Source organism: Equus quagga, chromosome 5 (genome assembly GCF_021613505.1).
Source record: "Equus quagga isolate Etosha38 chromosome 5, UCLA_HA_Equagga_1.0, whole genome shotgun sequence".
Classification (NCBI taxonomy): domain Eukaryota; kingdom Metazoa; phylum Chordata; class Mammalia; order Perissodactyla; family Equidae; genus Equus; species Equus quagga.
In genome coordinates this window covers 117,112,107-117,133,900 of record NC_060271.1, presented here as the reverse complement: position 1 = coordinate 117,133,900, position 21,794 = coordinate 117,112,107, and the positions used below count along the sequence as shown (strand labels likewise).

At 47.3% G+C, this 21,794-nt stretch overlaps 1 protein-coding gene and 2 long non-coding RNA genes across 5 annotated transcripts; 1 reads left to right on the top strand and 2 right to left on the bottom strand.

Moving 5' to 3' along the window:
* Positions 1–2,247: 2,247 nt before the first annotated feature.
* Positions 2,248–4,617, bottom strand: LOC124238924 (uncharacterized). Its single transcript, XR_006888453.1, has 3 exons — positions 4,511–4,617; positions 2,675–2,729; positions 2,248–2,562 (listed from the first exon to the last, which is right to left on the bottom strand). It is a non-coding gene; the product is annotated as an uncharacterized LOC124238924 (long non-coding RNA).
* TCF23 (transcription factor 23) lies at positions 3,435–18,972 on the top strand. Of its 3 annotated transcripts, none has more exons than XR_006888450.1 (4): positions 3,435–3,790; positions 4,529–4,771; positions 6,593–9,206; positions 18,403–18,972. XR_006888450.1 is itself a non-coding variant. In XM_046660147.1 (3 exons), exons 1-3 carry the CDS (start codon positions 3,602–3,604, stop codon positions 6,770–6,772), a joined length of 612 nt encoding a protein of 203 aa, XP_046516103.1. In that variant the 5' UTR covers positions 3,435–3,601; the 3' UTR covers positions 6,773–10,291. The 3 variants fall into 3 exon arrangements, 1 of the variants encoding a protein (XP_046516103.1); XR_006888451.1 differs by lacking the exon at positions 18,403–18,972 and having other exon boundaries at positions 6,593–7,677; positions 8,914–8,925; XM_046660147.1 differs by lacking the exon at positions 18,403–18,972 and having other exon boundaries at positions 6,593–10,291.
* LOC124238923 (uncharacterized) lies at positions 10,570–11,511 on the bottom strand. Its single transcript, XR_006888452.1, has 3 exons — positions 11,502–11,511; positions 11,148–11,263; positions 10,570–10,749 (listed from the first exon to the last, which is right to left on the bottom strand). It is a non-coding gene; the product is annotated as an uncharacterized LOC124238923 (long non-coding RNA).
* Positions 18,973–21,794: the final 2,822 nt, after the last annotated feature.

Below are 21,794 nucleotides of genomic sequence, written 5' to 3'. Positions count from 1 at the left end.
GCCACAAGGCTCAACTTCCTTGAATGAAGACTAGTACCTATGTCCTACTCAAGAAGTAGATATCCCAAACCAACTTCAAAAGAGAAGGCATGATAGGGGGCCGGCCCTGTGGCCGAGTGGTTAAGTTCGCACGCTCTGCTTCTGCAGCCCAGGGTTTCGCCAGTTTGAATCCTGGGCATGGACATGGCACCACTCGTCAGGTCATGCTGAGGAGGTATCCCACATGCCACAACTAGAAGGACCCACAACTAAAAATACACAACTATGTACCGGGGGTCTTTGGGGAGAAAAAGGAAAAATAGAATCTTTAAAAAAGAGAAGGTATGAGAGAGAAGCTGTGCCTTCACCCGTCCGCTGCCTTTGTTCTCCCTGAAGCCCACTCAGATCAGTGTGGCAGAACCTGCCCTGCTATATCTAAGGCTTGGCTGCTGAAGATGAAGCCTGAGGCTGGGAGAAAGTTCTAGTTCACAGAGCTGCCCTTACCCATGCATCCAAATAGTGCCAGACAGCAGAGATAGCCAAGCACAGCATGGATCAGAGCTGTGCCCCAGAGACGAGTCTTAGCATGCAGAACCCTACTACCCTCAAGACAAGCTTGCTGAGTCCCAGTCTGCCTTCTCTGCTGCCTGCTAGGGAACTTGTGCAAGAAGCTCGAGCACTAGAAACCGCCCCTGCACCTTTTGGCCTGGGAAGCACCACTCCTTGTACATTAATCTCACTCTCTCCTGGTTCACCACTTAGGGCTTTGTGGGCATTGTTTTTCACATATAAGTTTCTTTCTATGCCAGCATCCCTACTGTGGATGCAATGCTAAAGTGAAAGTCTGAGAATCCCAGGTTCATCTGACCATGACTTTGCAGTCCTTCTGAGGACTGAGCCTTCAGGTGGAGGAGTTCCCTGTGGGTGTCCAGGTCCCCTAACTCTGGAATGAACTTGGGCACAGGAAGATCTCTTTCTATGTGGCTGCAGGTATGACTTTAATACCTGCTTTCTTCCTTCTCTGTGTCCTGCCAAGGCTCAGAAAAGTTGGAGGCAGATCACCCTCCTTCCCTGATAGGTAAGTTCCTACAGAAGGAAAGACGTCATACCCATTTTCCATCTGATAAGGGCTTTCACGGGTTCCCCTATAAGTCTGGCTTTGGCACTGATGTCGTTAAATTTCAGATGGCCTCTGAATGGGATGTTCTGGAAGAGGCCTGTCTTAGCAACAACTTAATGTCTTCTAAGAAAGAGAATATTGAATTGAAAACCTAAGAATCCTCACCACTCATTCCATAGTCCACTGCTCATCTCACAGACGGTTAGAATGCGAGAAACTCTCAGCTGCCTAATTAGCCTCCTAGTGGTGGTAGAGTTTTCTGTGGGTGGCTTTTTTAAAAAAATAATTTAATTGTATAACATTGTGAAATTTCAGTTGTACATGATTATTTGTCACCCACCATATAAATGTGCCCCTTTACCCCTTTATGCCCACCCCCCACAACCCTCTTCCCCTCTGGTAACCACTAATCTGTTCTCTTTGTCCACGTGTTTATCTTCCACATATGAGTGAAATCGTAAGTGTTTGTGTTTCTCTGTCTGGCTTAATTCGCTTAACATAATACCCTCAAGGTCCATCCATGTTGTTGTGAATGGGACGATTTTGTCTTTTTTATGGTTGAGTAGTATTCCATTGTATATATATCCCACATCTTCTTTATCCAATCATCAGTCACTGGGCACTTGGGTTGCTTCCACATCTTGGCTATTGTGAATAATGCTGCAATGAACATGGGGTGCATAAGTCTCTTTGACTCGTTCCTTTCAAGTTCTTTGGATAAATACTCAGTGGTGGGGTAGCTGGGTTGTACAGTATTTCTATTTTTAATTTTTGGAGAAATCTCCATACTGTTTTCCGTAGTGGCTGCATCAGTTTGCATCCCCACCAACCATGTAGGAGGCTTCTGTGGGAGGCTTTTTGAAACTGGTCTGAGGGTCTTGAGACAGGAGCCTCTGTGTCACGACTGTTAGCTCATCACTTGAAGGTTGGCATTGGATACCTTCAGAGTAGCGACATATATATGGAAGTACAAAAGACAGTTTTGTTATGTCTGAAAGACATGGAGTTTTTGCTCTACTTGGCCCTGAACTAACATCTGTGCCCATCTTCCTCTACTTTATATGTGGGATGCCTACCACAGCATGGCCTGCCAAGCGGTGCCATGTCCGCACCCGGGATCCGGGCCAGCGAACCCCGGGCCGCCAAAGTGGAACATGTGCACTTAACTGCTGCATCACCGGGCCGGCCCCAGGCCCAGAGGTTTTACAAGTAAGTTTTACCAGAATTTCAAAGAAGAGTTAGTTCCTATCTTGTATAAAAAGTTGTTTCAGAAAATAGGATCAGGATTGGGGGACAAGGGACACGCAAGATGGTTCTGCTGCAGGCAGAGTTTGTAACTTGAGGGCAGCAGGGGCTCCTGTGGGAAGCTCTCTATTCCTCCAGTCTTCCTCCTCCTAACCAGCTGTATGAAGGATATGATGCAACGCCGCAAACATCCTGGTCCTTTCCTTCAGAGACAGCATCTAGCAAGGGGTCAGACAGGCGAGAAACCCACTGAGGCGAAACAGCATAGCGTGAGGGGCAGCCCTCCAAGCCCAACGGACTGCCTGGGTTTTCATCACCTCCACCACTTACTGGATGTTCGATCCTGGGCACGTTATTTTGCCTCCTGATACGTCAGTTTTCTCACCTGTAAAATGAGGATATAAGAGTCTTTTTTCTTATAAGATTGTTCTGAGAAATAAAGAAGCTAATACACACAAAGTGCTTAGCACAGTTCCTGGTACAAAGTGATCGACGAACATTGACCTGTTAGGAAACTAGCCAGGGTGTGGTCGCGCATAAACTGGGGTGCCAATCAAACAGGGAGACGTGGGCCCTGGGCTCTGTGGGCTTTGAAGCCCTCCCAAATGACAGGGATGACCCGAAGGATGGGCGGTCTTTCCCCTGGCAGGAGCTGGTGGAGGCATCGGGGGAGGAAAGGTAAAGTAAAAGCACTGGGCCGGAAACAGGAGGCATGCTTGAGGGATGAGGGAGCCCTGGGGCTGGAAGGTCATGTTCACTGGCAAGAGGAGCAAAGGTCGTCTCAGGGATGTGCACAGTCAGGTTTCTGGCACAGAGGAGGAGGTTCAGGGCCCCCATGGACTTGAGCCCCAAAGATGAAGTCGCAGGTCTATCACGGGACTACTGTCAGGGTCAGGCAAGGCTCCAGGAAGGAAGCTGCCTTCCCACCATCCTCCTGCCTTCTTCAGCAGGGGCCTCCTCCCAGGGCTTGGCCACTCCCATCATCCAGCACCCCCACCCCTCAGCCGGCTGGGAGGCAGGCAGGAGGTTTTTGCGGGGGCTGTGCCGGGTGGGCGGTTTTCCCGGAGCAAGGAGCAAAGCAGGACTGAGTTGGCGCCAGCTGCCTCAGATATAGACATAGCTGACTGGATGACCAGCTTGCCCCAGCTAGCTTGAGCCCAAGGGCTCCCTCGGGCACTGTGTTGCTGTCCTGGGGGCTTCAGCACCACACCCCAAGGGTGTGGCGTGTCACAGAGGGAGGCCAGAGGGGCAACAGCCATGCCAGGAATGGGGCAGAGCCTGGCTAAGGCCAAGCCACGGTTGCTAGCAGGCACTGACAGGAAGAGGAGCCGCCTGAGCAGGACAAGGCAGGACCTGTGGGAAGAGACCAGCTGGAGCAATGAAAGGTGGAGCAGAGCTGCCCCTAGCCCGAGAGGGGCCAGGGCCAGAAGCCTGGCTCATGGCAGGGTAAGGAAATACTGGACACGCAGAGGGAGCTGGGGGAGGTAGAGGTTGAAGGGGCTGACATGTCACCTCTGATGGCAGAGCTTCACTCAGTATTACCATTCCTGCCCAAGAAAGGGGCCACTGGCCCCTTTGACTCCAAGGCTCCATGCCTGAGTGGTTGGGACAAATCAGAGCTGGTCTTAACTGGCTCTCTGAGATGCACCAACTCACTTCTCTCAAGGAAACTGGGGCCTGGGGAGTGATGCGGATTTCCCAAGGCCCCAGGGCAGCAGTCAGCAGCAGAACCAGGACTTCAGCCTGTGTGTTTTGACCCCAGATTTGGTGTCCTTTCCTTTTTGCCACAGCTACCTCTTCATCTTGGGACCTGGCTGGGCCAAGGGTCAGCCCCACAGAGGAGGGCGAGGGCTGTGGTTCCCGTGGCCCCACAGCACCCCGCTAAGCAGGATTCAGACTTGAGTGTGGATGGAGCAAGGGCTAGAGGAGAGAGTACAGGATTCTCAGGGTCTGAGCCAAGCTTTGCTGTCCTGCTGCCATCTGACCCCAGGCAAGGCCTTCTCTCTATTTCCTCAGCTGTAAAGCGGGGCAGGGCTAAGAGTGGACAAAGAGAGAGCAGGCCCTTTGGTTTCTGCCATTCAGAGCACCACTACTCTTGTAGGAAACCTCGCACTAGAATGCTCTTAGAAACCAGGAACAGATGGGGATCCGCTCAGATGCACTCACCTGGGGTCCTCTGTGCAGACTGAGGCCAGTCCTGAGAACGCTGCGCGGGAGCGGAGCCGGGTGAGGACACTGCGCCAGGCCTTCCTGGCCCTGCAGGCTGCTCTGCCTGCTGTGCCGCCCAACACCAAGCTTTCCAAGTTGGACGTGCTGGTGCTGGCCACCAGCTACATAGCCCACCTCACCCGCACGCTTGGCCACGAGTTACCTGGCCCCGCCTGGTCACCCTTCCTGCGCGGACTCCGCTACTTGCACCCTCTCAAGGTAGGCCACGGGCCCAGGACCTCGGGGAAGGGGGTTTGGGACGGAGGGACACTGGACTTGGGCTCCTTGCCCTGAGCAGAGCTAATATTGGGGACAGCTGCTTCCTGCTCTCTCACAGGGAGAACAGCGGAGGCTGGCTCTTGGGGCTGGGCTGACCCTGTGTTTCTCATGGGATGTGGTGGGGGTGGTGATTGGAATGCCTTCATAAGAATGTGGTTCCTCAAGAGGAGGGAAATTCAGGGAGGCACCAAGACTCTGGGGCGCTTAGAGGCAGGGGAGAAAAAGGAAGAGGTTGCAAGGCTTGAGCCTGAGAAAAGAAACCACACTGAGGAGAGTCCTAGATTCTGGGGGGCATCACCCCAACGTAGAGTGGCCTTAGTGTCCTCTGGACTTCTGCCTCAGGAAAGATCCCCCTTCGGCAGAACAATGGTCTAAGAAAGCATTACTCTACAAGCAACCAAGCTCACGGGAGGTGGGTGCACCCCTTCCCCCCACCCCACCCAGTGGAGGGGGAGGGGTGGGGACTGGGGCTGGGGGCAGGGGGGCTTCCTGCACGCACCACTTACCAGACTGCAGCCTCCCTTTCCTGAACCTCAGTTTTACTATGTGAAATGGAAGATAACATGAGCCTTCCTTCTCTTCCAGGGTAGGAAATGAGATCATGAAGGAAAAGTATAATTAACAATAATCACCATTGCAGTAACAGCTAACATTATTTGGGGGCTAAAGTTATGCCAGGAGCTGGGCTAAGTACTTTAGTGCATTTTAATTTTTCAATCTGCACAAAAACCAAATGAGGATGACTTTACAGATGAGGAACCCGGAGTTTAGAGAGATCAGTAGCCACCAAGCAGGCCCAGGGGCAGCACGGCCAGCCGCTGGGGGCAGAGTATACCTGTGTTGTAAGGGAAGAGTCATCTTTGCCCTCTGAGGATAGCACTGTAATGGGGTCAACTTTATTTTTATGGAGGATGCTTTTCACCATCTCTCTCCCCTAAACATCATAGTTCTGAAAGTCTTGAAACTTGAGATTTTTTTCTTCCATGCAAATATAGCTAAAATGTAAGAATTTGAGACTAAATGGGGACGAGTCTGAAATGCCAATGGTGGAACCTGGTGCAGGATCTTGGGGAGACATAGTCATTTCCTAAGCTGTAAAATGACGGCCAAGGTAAAGCCCTTGCAGGTAGCAGGTGATGGATAAATCTATTGAAGAATGAACAAATGAGAGCCCAGTTAGGCTGAGAACTCTGGCAGCTGGGTGGGATACTTAGCTAAGAGCAGTGCCCCCTCAGCCCCAGGTGGAGGGGCTGCCAAGAGGAAGGCAGACTTTAGGGCAGAGTCAACCTGGCATTTTCTGGGAGTGCCCACTTTCCTGCTGGAAGGATGAACAATCCTGGGAGGTCCCTGCTTAGAGGAAGCAGATAGCACTGACATCTGGAGCCAGAGGTACTTGGGCCCCGGGCTAGGCGAGAGAAGGGGTGAGCACTGTCCAATGTCAGGAGGAGCTTCTCCTTGCCTGCCTCCGCTGCCCTCCCCACTGCCCAGCCCCTAGCTGCTGCCAGCTCTGCCATCCACCTCCCTCGCCACAGGGCCCTTGCTCTCCTCAGATGGCTCCTCATGTGCCTCAGCCAGGCTCAGTGGTCAGGAGAACATGTGGGGCTGTAAGTGGCGGTGAGCCTGAGAATACTGTCCCTAAAGGTATCATGTTGGGGAAGTGTCTCAGGGAGGAGGGCTAGGGAAGGCCCAGTTTTGGGTGCCAGGGACCACAAGGGGCTGCAATAGTGAGCATCACTCACTTCCCATCCCTGTGTCTTGCAGAAGTGGCCGATGCGATCTCGTCTCTATGCTGGAGGCCTGGGGTGCTCTGGCCTCGACTCCACCACAGCCACCACCTCAGGCCAAAGAACAAAGGAGGCAGAGGTTGGGGCCCACGTCTCTGGAGAGGCAGCTGCTCTCCTTCCCACCAGGCCACTCTCACCAGCTCTTGGTGACAAATGATCATCACACTCACCCTTTTCTCCTAGACTGCAACTCAAGCTTAGGGACCTGGATTCTCTACCAGGCCCTGCCTGTCTACACGCTGACTCTCACACGCTGAATCTGACTCAGACTCAGCTCCCAGGTTCCAGCACCCAGACCAGGCGAAGCAGCAGGCGTTTCTGTGATGGAGAATACTCAGGAGCACCAGGGAGCAAATCCTCAGCTCGGCACCCAGGGGATGACTCCCTAGTGGCTCTTTTGTGGCAGCTACAAGCGAAGTGGGAGAGGAAGAGGTTTGATTGGGTTGCAGCTTGTTAGGGCACCGCCCCTTGCTTTTCTCCCCTGAGGTTCGCACAAACCCTCTGGAGATTCCAAGAAGACAGACATTGCTGCGCAGGTACAGAGGGAGGGGCCTAGGTTGGCAGCGGCCGCAGGTGCTGCTGGGAAAGCCAAGAGCCAAACAGACTCTTGCAGTTGTGAGTGTGAACAGAGCCAGGCAGGGGTCGCATAGCCAGGGGGAAACTGAAGAAGAGAACTTGCTTTATTATGGCACCACAAGATGCTTCCTCAACGTCAAAGATGCAGGGAGGAATTTAGGAGTCTTGTCTCTGCATTATGGTCTCTCCAGCTGCCCGTCGTCACTCCGTTTTCTCCCTCTCTGGGCCCTGCACTCTTCCACTTTTTTCTTGATATGAGTTATATTTACAGGTTAAGCCATAAAGTTTACATTGCTTACATTCCAGTTTCCAGAGAAAGTTTTGGATAGTCCCAGCTGCCTAGTTTGAGAAGATCTCACCCCCAAGCGGCTCTACCTTAGCTGAACCAGGTAGCGCCTTCAGGCCTTGCACGTGGAGGATATCGCTAGACTCAATTACATCCTGGAGGGACCTTAGAAGGAGAACGTGTATCTTTCCCAGGGAATGGTAATTACAGTCTTCTCTTTCCATTATGTTAGAAAACTAACCTCCAGGAAAAACGAGATAGGCCTGGGTTCAGTGGGTTCCTTGTATGATTTTGGCTTAGGGCTTCACTGGCTCTGGGGTTATTTCTACAATCAGTCTACAGATTAACTCTGTAGGGTTAGCTCCTTCTCACAGGCACTGCTTCCCAGGCTCTCCCTATGTCTTGCCACAAGGTGCCAGAAATCCAAGAGTCTTAGTGGAATTTATCTCTGGCCCTGAAGAAATAATTTGAGGGATAATCACAGAGTCTACACATGCTGAAAGTAACTTTCCAGATCAGGTGTAGCTTCATATCAGGCACCTGAAGTCTAGATAGAGAAGGAACCACTTTTTTGTTAAACTTCAGTGCCTCAGAGTGGGAGGGGATGGACTGGGCCAACTGGAGTCACAATAGGGGTGGCCTTAGACAGAAGCCACCACTGCCATTGTGAAAATACGTGAGATTCTGGGCACGCGGGGATGGCCAAGGGTCTGGGTTCTGGCGTGATGAGCTGCTGTTCCTCCACAGGGCTGGCCAGGGCAGCAGGGGAAAAGGGGCTGAGGGGGTGACTCAGCAAGTTGGGCTGGAGGCAGAAAAGGAGACACAGAACGTCCCAGCCTCGGCTGCATGGGATATGGGAGAGCAGCTGGACTGTGGCTGGGAGCCAAGAGGAGAAGTCTTAGCCAAGGCTGAACTCGTAAATCTCCCAAGTCTCTGCTGAGGGGCCTGGAGAGCTTGTGCAGAGCCGCCTCTGGGCAGCTGGACGGGGCCAGGCAGGGGCAGAGACCAGGTGTGGGTGGGCATGAACACAGTGTTCTCCACAAGACCATAAAAGTCCAGCTTGAGTGTTCTATTTTTAAAGCCAAATAGCAGAATCTTCCTGGTTGAGTTCAAGGGTGGCAGGAAGAGAAGCAGACAAATTTCTTCCTGAGCTGGTGGCACGTAATCTTTTTCTGGGGATGAAACTGGGGAAGCTGGCTGTGGGTGTGCATTGGGGCTTCTCCTGGTTTGGTCTGGAACTTGCCCCACCCCACCCTGCTCAGACTCAAGCCTTTGCCTACAACATCAGACCCCTCAAGGGTGATCACATTACCCTGGTGGAGAAGACAAGAGGGCAAAAGAAGGATGAGGCCGGTGGAAGGCTGAGGAAGGGCAAGTGTCATTATAAGTTTCTAAGACTGCCTTGGGCTCTTTCCAGACAAAACTATTTTCCTTAGTGGCTGAGACAGTTCTGTGGGGTCCAGTGACCATCTCCTCCAGCCGGAGAACACCCAGCGCAATCAGGCCAGGGAGCAAACGGGCCGCAACGGGGCAGGTGGAGCCAAGAGAAGGACGAATGCGTGAAGGGGGAAAACCAGAGGAAGCATCAGGTCAGAGACTTGCATCCACAAATGAACCAGAACCAGGAGTAACTCCCTTTGCCTCTGCAGCAGAGAAAGAAAAACACCTTCTCGTTGGGAGACGGCTGAGATTCAGGTCCAATGACGGCTTTTATTCCCCAGGAACAGGGGTAAGTGGGAAAGAGGCTCCAAAAGGCAACAGGAGCACAGGTGACAAAATGACACTCAAGTCACTGGCTCAGGAGTCAGAGGGATGGCTGGTCCACTTGGTTATCTGGTACCACCCTCGGAATCCCCAGGTGCCCGTGACTCGAGGTGGGGGTGGAGGCAGTGAGGTGAGGACAGCTTCCTCAGACTTGGATGTGCTTGCGCTTTCTGAGGAGCAGCAGAACAGCAGGGCAGAGGCCTAGATGTACTGTGGGAGGAACAGAGCTGGCCAAGGGTATCTAAGTGTGAAGGTGGAGACTGGAGATTTTACCAAATTGGGAACTAGAGTAATCAGAAACAGAAAATCTAGTCTTCTCTGAGAAATTCCTTTTCTCTTCCTCTGGAAGGAGCCCAGCTAGGATGAGTCAGATGGTGCTGTCCTCTCCCTTTTGTGGGGCAAGCTCTAAACCCAGGGCCCCTGCAAGCTTATATTCTAGATCAAGGGCTGGCAAACTGTGGCCGGGGGGCCAAATCTGGCCCCCCTTTAAATAAATTTTTATTGGAATAGTCACACCCATTGGCTTACATGTGATCTACGGCTGCTTTCCTGATACCATGGCGGAGTTGAATAGCTGCAACAGACTGTAAAGCCTACATTTTTACAGAGTTCCTGTGAAGGAACTCTGGCCACTTACAGAAAAATCTGCTGACCTTTGCTCCAGATCAGAGATATTCAAAGTGTGGTCCTGGAACCCTGGGGGTCCCTGAGACCCTTTCGGTGCTCTAAGTGGCCAAAATTATTTTCATAATACAAAATGATATTTGCCCTTTTTTACCCTTATTCTCTCACTGGTGTAATGGAATTTTCCAGAAGTCATATGACATGTGATATTGCAACAACAGAGGGCATGTAGAAGCAGGTAGGAGAATCCAGCTATCTCTTACAACAGACGTTAAAGATATTTGCAAAAATGTAAAACAATGCCACTTTTCTCACTAAATATTTTCCAGTATGGAAAATAATTGTTTTTCATAAAAATGTTAGATATATTCATATCTAGTGGGCTAATTAATGTTATTTTTAAATAAATATTTTTTTAATTCTCTATTTTAATTTGTAATATGGTAAATATCAATAGAAATATCCATATAAGCAAAAGCTCCTAAGAGCCCTACTTTTTTAAGAGTATAAAGGGGTCCTAAGATCAAAAATTTTTGGAATCTCGTCTCTAGACTAGATCGGTGATGGTCAAAGAAAGCACCTACCCCACCCCCATGACCCTTGTATGCGACAGCTCTACCGTCTGCCTAGGGAAGACAGTGAATCAGTCCCCGTCTTTGAGAGACAAAGGGTTTGGGGTGAGGGGAAGTGCCTGGCAGAGTGTGGACAGACGCCTGGGTCCTGAGTCCAGATCACAGTGAGGTCTCCTGGAGGATGAAGGTGGGGCTGCTCGCCTGGTGGGCTGAGCCTTCCTCAGGCACTGCCATGGCCTCCTTGTCTCTGCTGCCCCTCAGCATCCCATTACTCATCTTCTCTGGAAACATAGCAGTGTCCATGGAGAGGTCCTGAGAAGCACAGAACAAAGGCAGCGGGGTGGGGTGAACATGAGACAAAGGGGTGCTAAAGGAACCCATGCGGAAAGGGTGAAAGACCCTGCTTTGACCTCGGCTGGAAAGGAGATCAGCAAGAAGGGGGCAGGGGAGAAAGGGGGGAGCAGAGCACAGGGGTGCAGGGACCAGCACACTGTGCGCCTCTCCAGGCTAAGACCCTTCTGCCCACCAAGCCAGCACTGCCCTGTGGGAAGGAGCCGGGGCAGCTGCTGTGGGACAGTCCAGGCTCAGGCAAATAATCAGCAAAACGGGTGCTGGGGGAGGACAAAGAAAGGGATGGAAGGGAACCTGGAAGGTGCACTAGGAGTCTGGACAGGGAAAGGAGGAGCCAATCTGCACAACATAGGTCCTACCTGGCTACAGCTTCTGCAGTGAAGTCGCTTCTGAAAGGACATGGGCAGGAGGGCAAGGAGTTTCGGCAACACTGGGTAAATGGTCCGAGGGTTCAGGGTCCGGCCCCGCATTCCCCCTGAAGGTAAAGACGCTTCTGGGTCTCCTACCATGGAACCAGTGCACACCCAGCAAGCCCTCTGCTCTCGGGGCTCTGAGCCCCCAGCCCCACCCACCTCGCAGAGCTCAGCCAAGAAGCCTGACTGTTACAGACACCCAGGAGCCCAGAATTCCCTGAGCTCCAGACCCCAGATTCCCTGAGCTCCCTCCCTCAGCCCTTCCTTGTTTCTCTGTGCCCCCACTCCACACCCCCTCACCAGTGAGCAGGCTGCCTGGTTCCCCAACCCCCACTGGATTCGCCACCAACCACAGGTCCCTGTGCTCTGGCCAGCAAGTGGCCTCCAAAAGAACTGCCACAGTCCCTGCTTCGATGATGAGAAACCCCAGGAGTGAATATCTATCTCCTCTTTGTTGAACCTGGGTTTCCTTCTCCCCCTACCCTGAGGTTGGCTGCTGGAGGTACCTGGGAAGTGAGAAGGGGTGTTCCCCCTCTGTGAGGGCTCTGCCTCCCCAGCCTCAAGTTGGGATGGGAGCCTTTCCAACATGGCAAGGGGTCAGCCGCTGAGCAGCGAAACAAAGGACAAGGGACCACCTCAACTGCCTAGGGCAGGAGCTGCAGGATTATGGGTAACCCCAGAGGAGATAATTGAAAGATAGAGGAGCTGACCACCAGCCACCAGTGAGACATTAGTGGAGACTGAAGCGGTCGCTAAGGACCAATCCCATTGAATAAGCTGAGAAGTTATGAAGGGGTAAAGACGATTGAGGGTTTTTAACCTACAAAAAATTATGATCCAGGAATCAAGATAGAAACAATCCTCCACATTAAGGATGCTGGAAGGAGAAAAAAGAAATCGGGCTGACCCAAATAACAACAGTGATATCAAGGTTTCAGCGGGTGAGAACCTCTGCGTTGGGTTCAAGTTGGATGAAAATACGTTCTGTGTCACACATCGCAGAAGCCACAGCTAACAGCCTGGTGGCTGCCAGAGCCCCTGGAGCTCTGGAGTCCTGGTGAAAATAAGGGTCACACGCTCTCTAAAGATGCAAACTTTGAATAAGGCTTGGGGAGGGAGCCAGCCATAACTGATGCACCCACGATAGGTGAATGTAAAACTGTCAAGCTCTGATATGCTCTGAGAAGAAACTCAGCAGCATAAACCAGAAGGTGAAGCAAAGCTCAGCCATAGTCGCTGACGTGTGGGCGTGTGCCAAGCCTACTGGGAAGGGCTCCATCTCATCGCAAGAAGCCATTGGCCCTGACGCTGGGAGAGTTGCCAGATGTGGGATGTGCCAGTCAGCAAAGCTCCTCTTCCTTCACATGCCAAGGCTGGTTCAATGTGATTAGCACAGTTGTATTACTCCACCAACTGGCCAAGGAGGTGAGGCTCCCTTTTGATCAGCCTCACCAGGTGCCTATCGGCAACAACATGCTGCCACCATTATTTCCCTAGACATAAGGGCAGGCCAGGATAGACCTATTTTGCTTTTGGAAGGTCATTATGAAGATATCCCTCATACATTACTATAAAACGAATATCTGCTTGTGCCTTTGAAAGGTAGGTTCTACTTGGGGAAAAAAATGGAGTTACTAAAAAATTGTGAAAATACTAGGCTGTGTTTTGAGGATTACAGCACCCAGGATTAACAGATTTTCATGGGGTTCCTGTTATGTGTGAGCCATATATGGGGGCACTGGGGAAGAAGACTGGGTAGCCTTTTTTAAAGGGCAGTGACACTTTGTAGACGAGATCTTGATATTGCAAATCTTCCCAAGAAACCAGCTGTTGGAAACACTACCAGTGAAGCGATGGGGTGTGTTATTAACGCCATGCTTATTTAAGACCTAGAACGGAAAAGGGCTGGCCTCACACATACTAAAAGAAGCCAGAGCCATCAGCAGCCTCCCAGAAAATAGTAAAAATCCTAAGTCAATCATTATATGTTGATCCTCCTAAAGCCCTTTTAAGAAGGAGAAAAGTGTTCTTTCTAGCTTGAGAAGACAGAAATTGGCAGGGCTTTTTGCCCCATCACCTTTACTGGAGGATTTTTTTCTGTAAAGCATTGCAAGAAATCTTTGTAAAAGGTCAGAACTGGAATTATCCAGAAGCTGCCCACAATAGACCTAAGTTGACAAAGTATCTATGTTGAAATATCTTCTCTGTCTTTACCAGAATCTTCTCCACTTAAATTTACATCCCCAAGCCAGAGAGATCATCTAGTTTGAAACAACTTCTAGCTCTTCTTAAATTGCAACATTGTGAAGGAAGATGGCCCTGATCTTAAAAGAAGGGTATTAACAGGGTTGATCAGTTCTCTCTCGCCTTTGTTTTCTCTCAAGTTGAGGTGGTTCTGGATGACCGTCTCATTATGCAGTGCAATAATTGCTATCCTTACAAAGCTTTCATTCAATCTGTGCTCAGTTATGGCAACTATGCAATTTATAGAAGGATTTTCTTCAGAGACACCTTAAACAAACATGAAGGAAAGAGAAAACTTGGGTTTGTAAAACATACTTAACCGACTGCTGAAATAGAAACTACTTGCCTTATGGGGCTCCTGCATGAGTGACATATCTTCTAAGAAGAATTTTAGAATTTCCATTCTGATAATATGGTGGACTAAATGTGCTGAGAAACCCTCCTGGCAGAGAACACTCAGAATGATGGATAAAATATTAAAAACATATTTTTAAATGTATTGCTGGGCTGGCAGAATTAAGGGAAAGAAATAGGAGAAGAGATAAGAAAGCATAAAACCAGAAATGGTAAGCCTGCACTGAGGCCACGTTGCGTTGGTAGCAACTGCAGATTCCTGGCGCCCAAGGCCAGGGTTTTAACAGGCCAAATTCAGGGACACCAGACAAAGCCTGGAGCCCATACAAAATGGGAAGTTGGATCAGAGACCCTGTCATAAAGCTGGAATCCTCAAAAGGCAACACCCTCGGTGAGTAAAAGAGACGTGAGGATACTTACCCAAATAGGTCTTGGCTCAGGTCCAGGGCTGGGGGAGTCCCCCAGAGATTTCCAAGCCCTTACACTTTTGGAGGCAAGAAAAAAAAAATCAAGTGATCTCAATTTAGTAGTGTTTCTAAGCCCAAGCAAGTACAATTCTTTTCTGGAAGAACATAGTTTAAATCCAGGCTTTGAAGCATTCCCATAGATAAAATTCCAACAAACTTGAGCTCATAGCAAACAATTATAAAAATCAGAAGGAAACATGCCACTATAAGCAAGTGACAGCAGAAACATTGAACTGTAGAATCACACTTGCAATGACTACAGATACTGTAATTTTTAGGTACATAATATACATTAAATATGTTTAATATGTTTAAAGAAATAAAGAGTATTTCAAAAAGACGATGCAGGAACCAGAGGCTGAAAATGACCAGGCAGAATTGGAGAAAAAATAGAATTTCTAGAAATTAAAAATATAATTTTTAATTAGAAACACAGTAGATGATCAGAAACTGTTGAAAACAGAACTAGTAAATCAGAAAAGAGATCTGAAGGAATTACTAGAATTCAGTACATATGGACAAAGAGATGGAAAACAGGAAAAAAAAGGAATATAACACAGAAGAATATCTTCATGACTCCGGAATAAGGAAATATTTCTTAAAGAAGACACAAATAGCTCTAACTCCAAAGGAAAGAATTGATAAATTGTACTGCATAAAATTAGGGGAATATTTATTCATCTTAAGATGCCATTGAGAGAGTAAAAAAGGCAAGTTCACAGACTGAGAGAAGATATTTGCAACACTTAAAATCAAAATGGCTTGTATCAAGAATCTATTAAAAATCCCCATAGAGAGGCTGGCCCAGTGGCGCAGCAGTTAAGTTCGCATGTTTCACTTCTCGGCGGCCTGGGGTTCACGGGTTCAGATTCCGGGTGTGGACATGGCACTGCTTGGCAAAAGCCATGCTGTGGTAGGCGTCCCACATATAAAGTAGAGGAAGATGGACATGGATGTTAGCTCAGGGCCAGTCTTCCTCAGCAAAAAGAGGAGGGTTGGCAGCAGTTAGCTCAGGGCTGATCTTCCTCAAAAAAAAAGAGAAAAGAAAAAAAGAAAAATCCCCACAGAGCAATAAGAAAAAGACTAACCATCCAATTGCAAATGGGCTAGAGACTTAATAGGCACTTTCCATAGAGGATATCCAAGTGGTCAAAGATGGTCAACTTCAATAATAATTGGAAATCTTCAAATTGAAATCACAATGAGATATCACTACACATTCACCAGAATGGTTAATATGTGTGTCTATTAAACCCAGCAAGTACACTCCTAGGTACATACCCACAAACATGAGTGCACAAGTGCATCAGGAGATATGCACAAGAATGTTCAAAACACCATTATCTATAATAGTCCAAGACTGGAAACTGTATTTGTTTCCTGTGGCTGCTGGGGATGGGCTTCTGCAAGCCTTACTTCTCTTTGCCAGTGGCACCTTGTTATGCCCTGCCAAAGAGGGTGCTGAAGGAAGCCTGCAAAGTAGGGGGAGAAAGGAGGGACTTGCTTCTTGCAGTTTGCTTCCCACTCCTGAGTGTCATGGTGGCAACAGCTCGTTACCCTGGCAGCTGCTCTTGGTTGAGTTGCCAACTTCCCCCTTCTCAGAGCCAGCCTTTATTGTGCGCCTTGTAGATACCGGCACCAACTGTCGGTTACTCCTTCCTTGTGGTCTGAGTTTCACTTCCCCACCCAGCTCCTCCTCCAAGCTTCTGGGTTCCAGTAACTCCCACCTCTTCCCTTTGTTAACTGCCACCCCTCCAGGGACTTCCTTCAATTGCCACCTCTACGTTTCCTAGACATTGCCTTTTGGCCTCTGCAGTCCTTGCAATAAATTCCCTCTGTTAAAGTAACTAGTATGAATTCTATGTTCCTGACTGATACACCATCCAAGGTTCAATTCTTTTGGCATCTGACCTGCCTCCTGACCAGGAATCCATTGAACACCACTCCTCTCTTAAATAGGCAACCTGAGGGCTGCGTGCAATAAGGTTTGCAATGCCCACAGCCTCCCTTGGTTCATTGCCCATGGCATCTTGACACAGTTACAGAAATCAACCAGAGCCAAAGAGGGCAGAGTGTCTTGGGTGTCTGCTGCTGTGACTGCTGGCCAGGAGGACAACTAGGGTCACACTAACTCTTGTGAACATTATCTGGCTGGATGTTTTTTTCTCCTGCAAATGTGCACAGTAAAATGGAATCTTTTCTAGAGTCTTCACAACCCTCTTCAGGTAAGTTGCTGAGGAGACCGAATTTGATAACATCAACTTCCAGAGGTGCCCTGCTGTTACTATGGCTACCATTGTGCAAGTGTGTGCTTAATAACGTCATTGTAAGGGCTGAGTCTTTAACCAGATTGTAAACACGTGTGCAGAGCTTGCCCAGCAAACGAACAAGAAGGTTGTGCAATTTGTGAGCAAAACAACGTGAGGTAAGACCTCGCTCGATGGGCCATGATCTTTCAGTGTTCTTCCCGCAGCAGGATTTACCCACCATCACAAATTCTTGTAAACCCAGTCTACTCTCCTTCTCTCAAAAAGTCCCTCACGGTATATAATTTTCCTAACCCGATTAAGTGCACGCCTCCGTAGTTCCCGCCATTAAAATCTGTCTAAATAAGGCAGAACACAAGCTGCTTTTTCAAAAATCTATTTTTATTTACACATTAACTCAGAGTGTTCTCATAAGATTTTCCTAATGAGTATATTCTGGATTGTGCCAATCTTTTGATTCTGTCCAGAGGCCTAATCCAACATCCTGGGATCTCAGCTCCTGACCTCCTCAAATGCAATTTCCTGTTCCCTCACTTCAGCCACCCACTCCTATGGTCGTGCCTTTTTTACCTTGCCATCACCAATAACAGTACCGTCTCCAAAGCCTCTCTTTCTGATTTGATTTTTTGATCTCTGTCTCCCATCCTTCCATCTCCCTTAGGCTGGTGTTTGCAATCCAGTATTTCTTCAACCTCATTAAAACTTCTGATTCATTTACAGCCTTCTGTTTTACTAACCATCTTCCCTCATGTCCTCATTTCCTCTTTCCTCATCTCAGATGCTATGTTCATCATTATAATTGCTCCTTTGCAAATACCCTTTTCCCTTCCTCTCTCCACCTAATGTTTTTGCTTAGCAACATCCAGACCCTGTACTATCTTCCCACACCAGGCTTTGCCTGAACACAGCTGGTGATGAACACACAGCTGTGCTCACTGGCCTCCCTTGGAATTCTCACCATATCAAATAGGTAATCAACACTCTGTGGCAACCTTCCCTGATATGGTTTCCTTCCCACATTCTAACACATTTATTCTCCACTTCTTTTTTTTTTTTTTTTTTAAGATTTTATTTTTTCCTTTTTCTCCCCAAAGCCCCCCGGTACATAGTTGTGTATTCTTCGTTGTGGGTTCTTCTAGTTGTGGCATGTGGGACGCTGCCTCAGCGAGGTCTGATGAGCAGTGCCATGTCCGCGCCCAGGATTCGAACCAACGAAACACTGGGCCTCCTGCAGCAGAGCACGCGAACTTAACCACTCGGCCACGGGGCCAGCCCCTCTCCACTTCTTTTTTCTCCTCGAGACCTCTCAGCTTGCCTTCACCACTACTTCCCCCAAAAAACAAGAGCAATCAGGCAGGAACCCCTCCATCATTCCAACTACCATACCTACCAATTTCCCAGCTGTGTCCCCACCCTCACAGTGGATGAAGCCTGTCCTGTACGTGGGCCTCAATCCCACCCCCTCTTTCCCTTCTGAAAGGCCTCACTCCTAAAATGATTCCCTCTGCCTCCTTCTGCATCCTTAACTTTTCTCTCACCACTGAATCATTTTTGCCATTTACGTCAGCATACAAACACTCTCTAGCATCATTTCTCCCATGACCCCACACCCCCATCTCACTACCACCACATTTCTCTGTCTCACTTCACAGCAAAGCTTTAAAAAAGTACTCTCCAGTGTCTTTCCTCATTCACTCAATCACTCCAACGAGATGTCCGTTTCCACTTCACCTCTAGAATTGCACTGGTAAAAAGTCACTGATGGTTTCCCTTTGGCCAAATCCAATGTCCATTTCTATAGCAGTGTTTGGTTTTGTTTCAGGCATCATTTGAGACTTTTGACAACTCCAAAACACTTTTCTTCTCTAGGTTCCCTGCTGGTTAACTGTGCCTTCCTGGTCTTCTTCCTGGTTCTTCCTCCTCTGTTTCACTTCTAAATATAAAAGCAGCACTGAGAAAATTCACCAGGAAAACATCACTACAAGCAAAGTCAAAAGGCAAATGACAAACTGGATCACAGTGTTTACAGCTCAGGTCATGGACATAGTTAATAGTATCCCTAATATTTGATAATATCCCTAATATTCAAAGAGCTCCTAGAAATTAGTAAGAAAAAGACCAACAACCGGATAGGAAAATGGAGAAAGAATATGAACAGATGGATCTCAGAAAAGGGATACAAATGCCCTTTAACATACAAAGAGATAGACATAGTCATTAATAATACAGAGAAATAAAGATTAAAACTGTAATGAAATATCATTTTCAACTATGACGATAAAAATTCAAAAGTTTCACAAGGTGCTTTGTGGGAAAATAGGTCTAACATATTGCTGCGACATTAATATGAAAAGATCTCTGAGATAGATTTTTAAGTTGATAAAAGGAAATTACAAAATAACATGTATATTATGCTCCCAGAACATATATGATTTCTGTTTGTATTTGCGTACGGACACACATTACATATACACACACAAACACACAAAACAATGAAAAGCAGTTACTGGGGCTGGCCCCGTGGCCAAGTGGTTAAGCTTGTATGCTCCACTCTGGCGGCCCAGGGTTTTGCCGGTTGGAATCCTGGGCGCGGACATGGCACCGCTCATCAAGTCATGCTGAGGCAGCATCCCACATGCCACAACTGGAAGGACCCACAACTAAAAATACATAACTATGTACCAGGGGGCTTTGGGGAGAAAAAGGAAAAATAAAATCATAGAAAAAAAAGAAAAGCACTTACTTGTCAAAGTGGGACCTGAGTCTTTTAAGTGTATGCCTTTTTAGGTTATTTGGTTTTTGAACCATATGAATGCATTATATATTTTTTTTAAAGAGAAACAAAGAACTATAGTCCAAAGAGTTTCCTAGTGAAATTTTTCTGTGCATTGGTTTAAGGAACACAAACAAACATGTTTCATCCTAGAGGGAACTAGGGTATTATTACAAGCAGGCTGTATGAGTCCTGAGTTGAACTTGAATCCTGTATCCTTCAGTGATGATCATAATGGCCTCGAAGGACGTTTATGACGATTGACCAGAGAATCACCAGGCATATGTTGATCTATACTGTACACTGGATTCATGACTCGGCTATTTGCAGACTCAAAATTTTACCAGGGCACCAGCTAGCACTGATATCTGCTTTAACCACCACCTTCACCAGAAGCATTGGCATCAGTTGGATGCTTTTAGTTGCTAGAAAGAAAATACCCAAACCAAATACCCAAACAATAACTAACATCGTTGGTCATTAGGGAAATGCAAATCAATACCACTTCATACCTAAAAAGACGGCCATAATTTAAAAGAAAAAACAGAAAATAACAAGCATTGGCAAGGAAATAAAGAAATCGGACCCTCATACATTGCTAGTGGGAATGTAAAATGGTGCAGCAACTGTAGAAAACAGTTAGGCAGTTCCTCAAAACGTTAAACATAGAATTACAATATAATACAACAATTCCATTCCTTGGTATGTACCCAAGAGAATAAGAAACAAATGTTCAAATAAAAACTTGTACATGAATGTTCATAGCCATCCTTTTCATAACAGCCCAAAAGTAGAAACAACCCAAATGTCCATCAACTGATGAATGGATAAATAAAATGTAGTATATCCACACACTGGAATGTTATTTGGTAATAAGAAGGAATGACGTACCAATACATGCTACAACATGGACGAACCTTGAAAACATTATTTTAAGTGAAAGAAGGCAGACATAAAGGCCACATATTGTCTGCTTCCATTTCTATGCTCCCAGCATTAATCACTGTGATGCCATACAGAAGATACAGACCACTTCACCAACCCAGAAGTTATGTTGAATATATATCCAGTCAGAGTGAACTGTGCGGACCTACATTCAGGAAAGGGACTCTGTTGTGAAATTTTTACCTGTACAATATCTTCTGATCTTCTGTTCATTTTCTGTAATCATAAAAATATATTTTACTGCTATTTGTCAGACCTTCTTGTAGACATTCGGCCTCCAAAAGTTTCATATTATCCCCTGCAGAGGGCGGTTATCAATCTCCAAGGCTTGCTAATAAATTATCCTATAAAATAGCAGTCAGTCTTAGGTTTGTACTTCATCTACTTAATTTTCTAGATTGTGTTGTTTGCCAAAAGGGTTTGTAGTTTTATTTTGCTGGCTTCTTCCTTTTGCCAAAGGATTATTAATACAATCTCTAATATAGCATATTTATTGTCTTAAAATAATGTGTTAAGAAGTTTTTGTGTCTATTCCAACGTAAAGAGATGCATGGGAAAAGCACCCCCTTTTCTTTTTGCTGGATGAAATCATGCCTTCATGCATTGTCTGGAATTGCTGCAACCATTCGGAAACCCCAAGTGGAAACATTACCGATGTGCTGAGGATGGCATGGCAGAAAGACGGGCTTGGTGGATCAGGATCTGCAACGACCTTATCAAAGCTCTGAGCTGACTCTAAACCACCTAGCCCCCACACATCTTATGTGAGATAATGACTGTCCTTGTTTTTGGTCTGTAGTTTTATTTTCTTGTGATGTCTTTGTCTGAAAGAGACTCAGAAACTGCCAATAGAGAAACACCTTCCTATTTGTTTCTGTTGCTGCAATTCACAGAAGGATGAAATTACAGGTGGTAAGGATGCGATTGCGGTGCAAGGATTCTTATTGGATATGGCACCAAAGTCCATTTTGACAGCTTAAAAGACCCTGTGCTTAAGCACTGCTCAATTTGGGAAGCTGAACCAAGCAAAGATACTTATGCAACAGACCAGCATTATATATCATAAAGGGCAAATATTATATAAGATAAAAATAGAATACCATTTTTAAAAAAGTATCCAAAAGTTTTGAAATGCACCCTTATGGCTACTGAGGCCTACATGTACAATTGCAAAAATATTTTGTGCGTGTCTGTATCCTGGCATGAGTCTATTTTAGAGAAAAACTAATTGGCGGAGAATTTTTTTTACATCAGAAGGGTGGTTAAAGAGTATCTAAAGTGCCAGAAAAAATAACATGGTGCAATGGCTGTTTGGCAGCCCTTGTGCAGGATATTACAACACATTTCCCAAACATTCTGTCAATGGGAATCCTCTTGACAACACAGAATGACAATGAGTTTATTTCACGAGAAATGTGTGAACACAGTGGTTGTAGATGACCGGAGAGGCAGAATAGGGAATGGAGATGAAAGCCAAACGCTGTCACTAAACATTTACAGCACTAGAATTTGGCATCCTTTTCATGATTCAAAATAAGCTCTG

Bases quoted from the DNA above. Each gene is read 5' to 3' on its own strand.
- TCF23 (XM_046660147.1), top strand. From the start codon at position 3,602: ATGCCAGGAATGGGGCAGAGCCTGGCTAAGGCCAAGCCACGGTTGCTA. The intron at 3,791-4,528 runs GTAAGGAAATAC...TCCTCTGTGCAG, and splicing joins GAAGCCTGGCTCATGGCAGG to ACTGAGGCCAGTCCTGAGAA. The intron at 4,772-6,592 runs GTAGGCCACGGG...TGTGTCTTGCAG, and splicing joins GCTACTTGCACCCTCTCAAG to AAGTGGCCGATGCGATCTCG.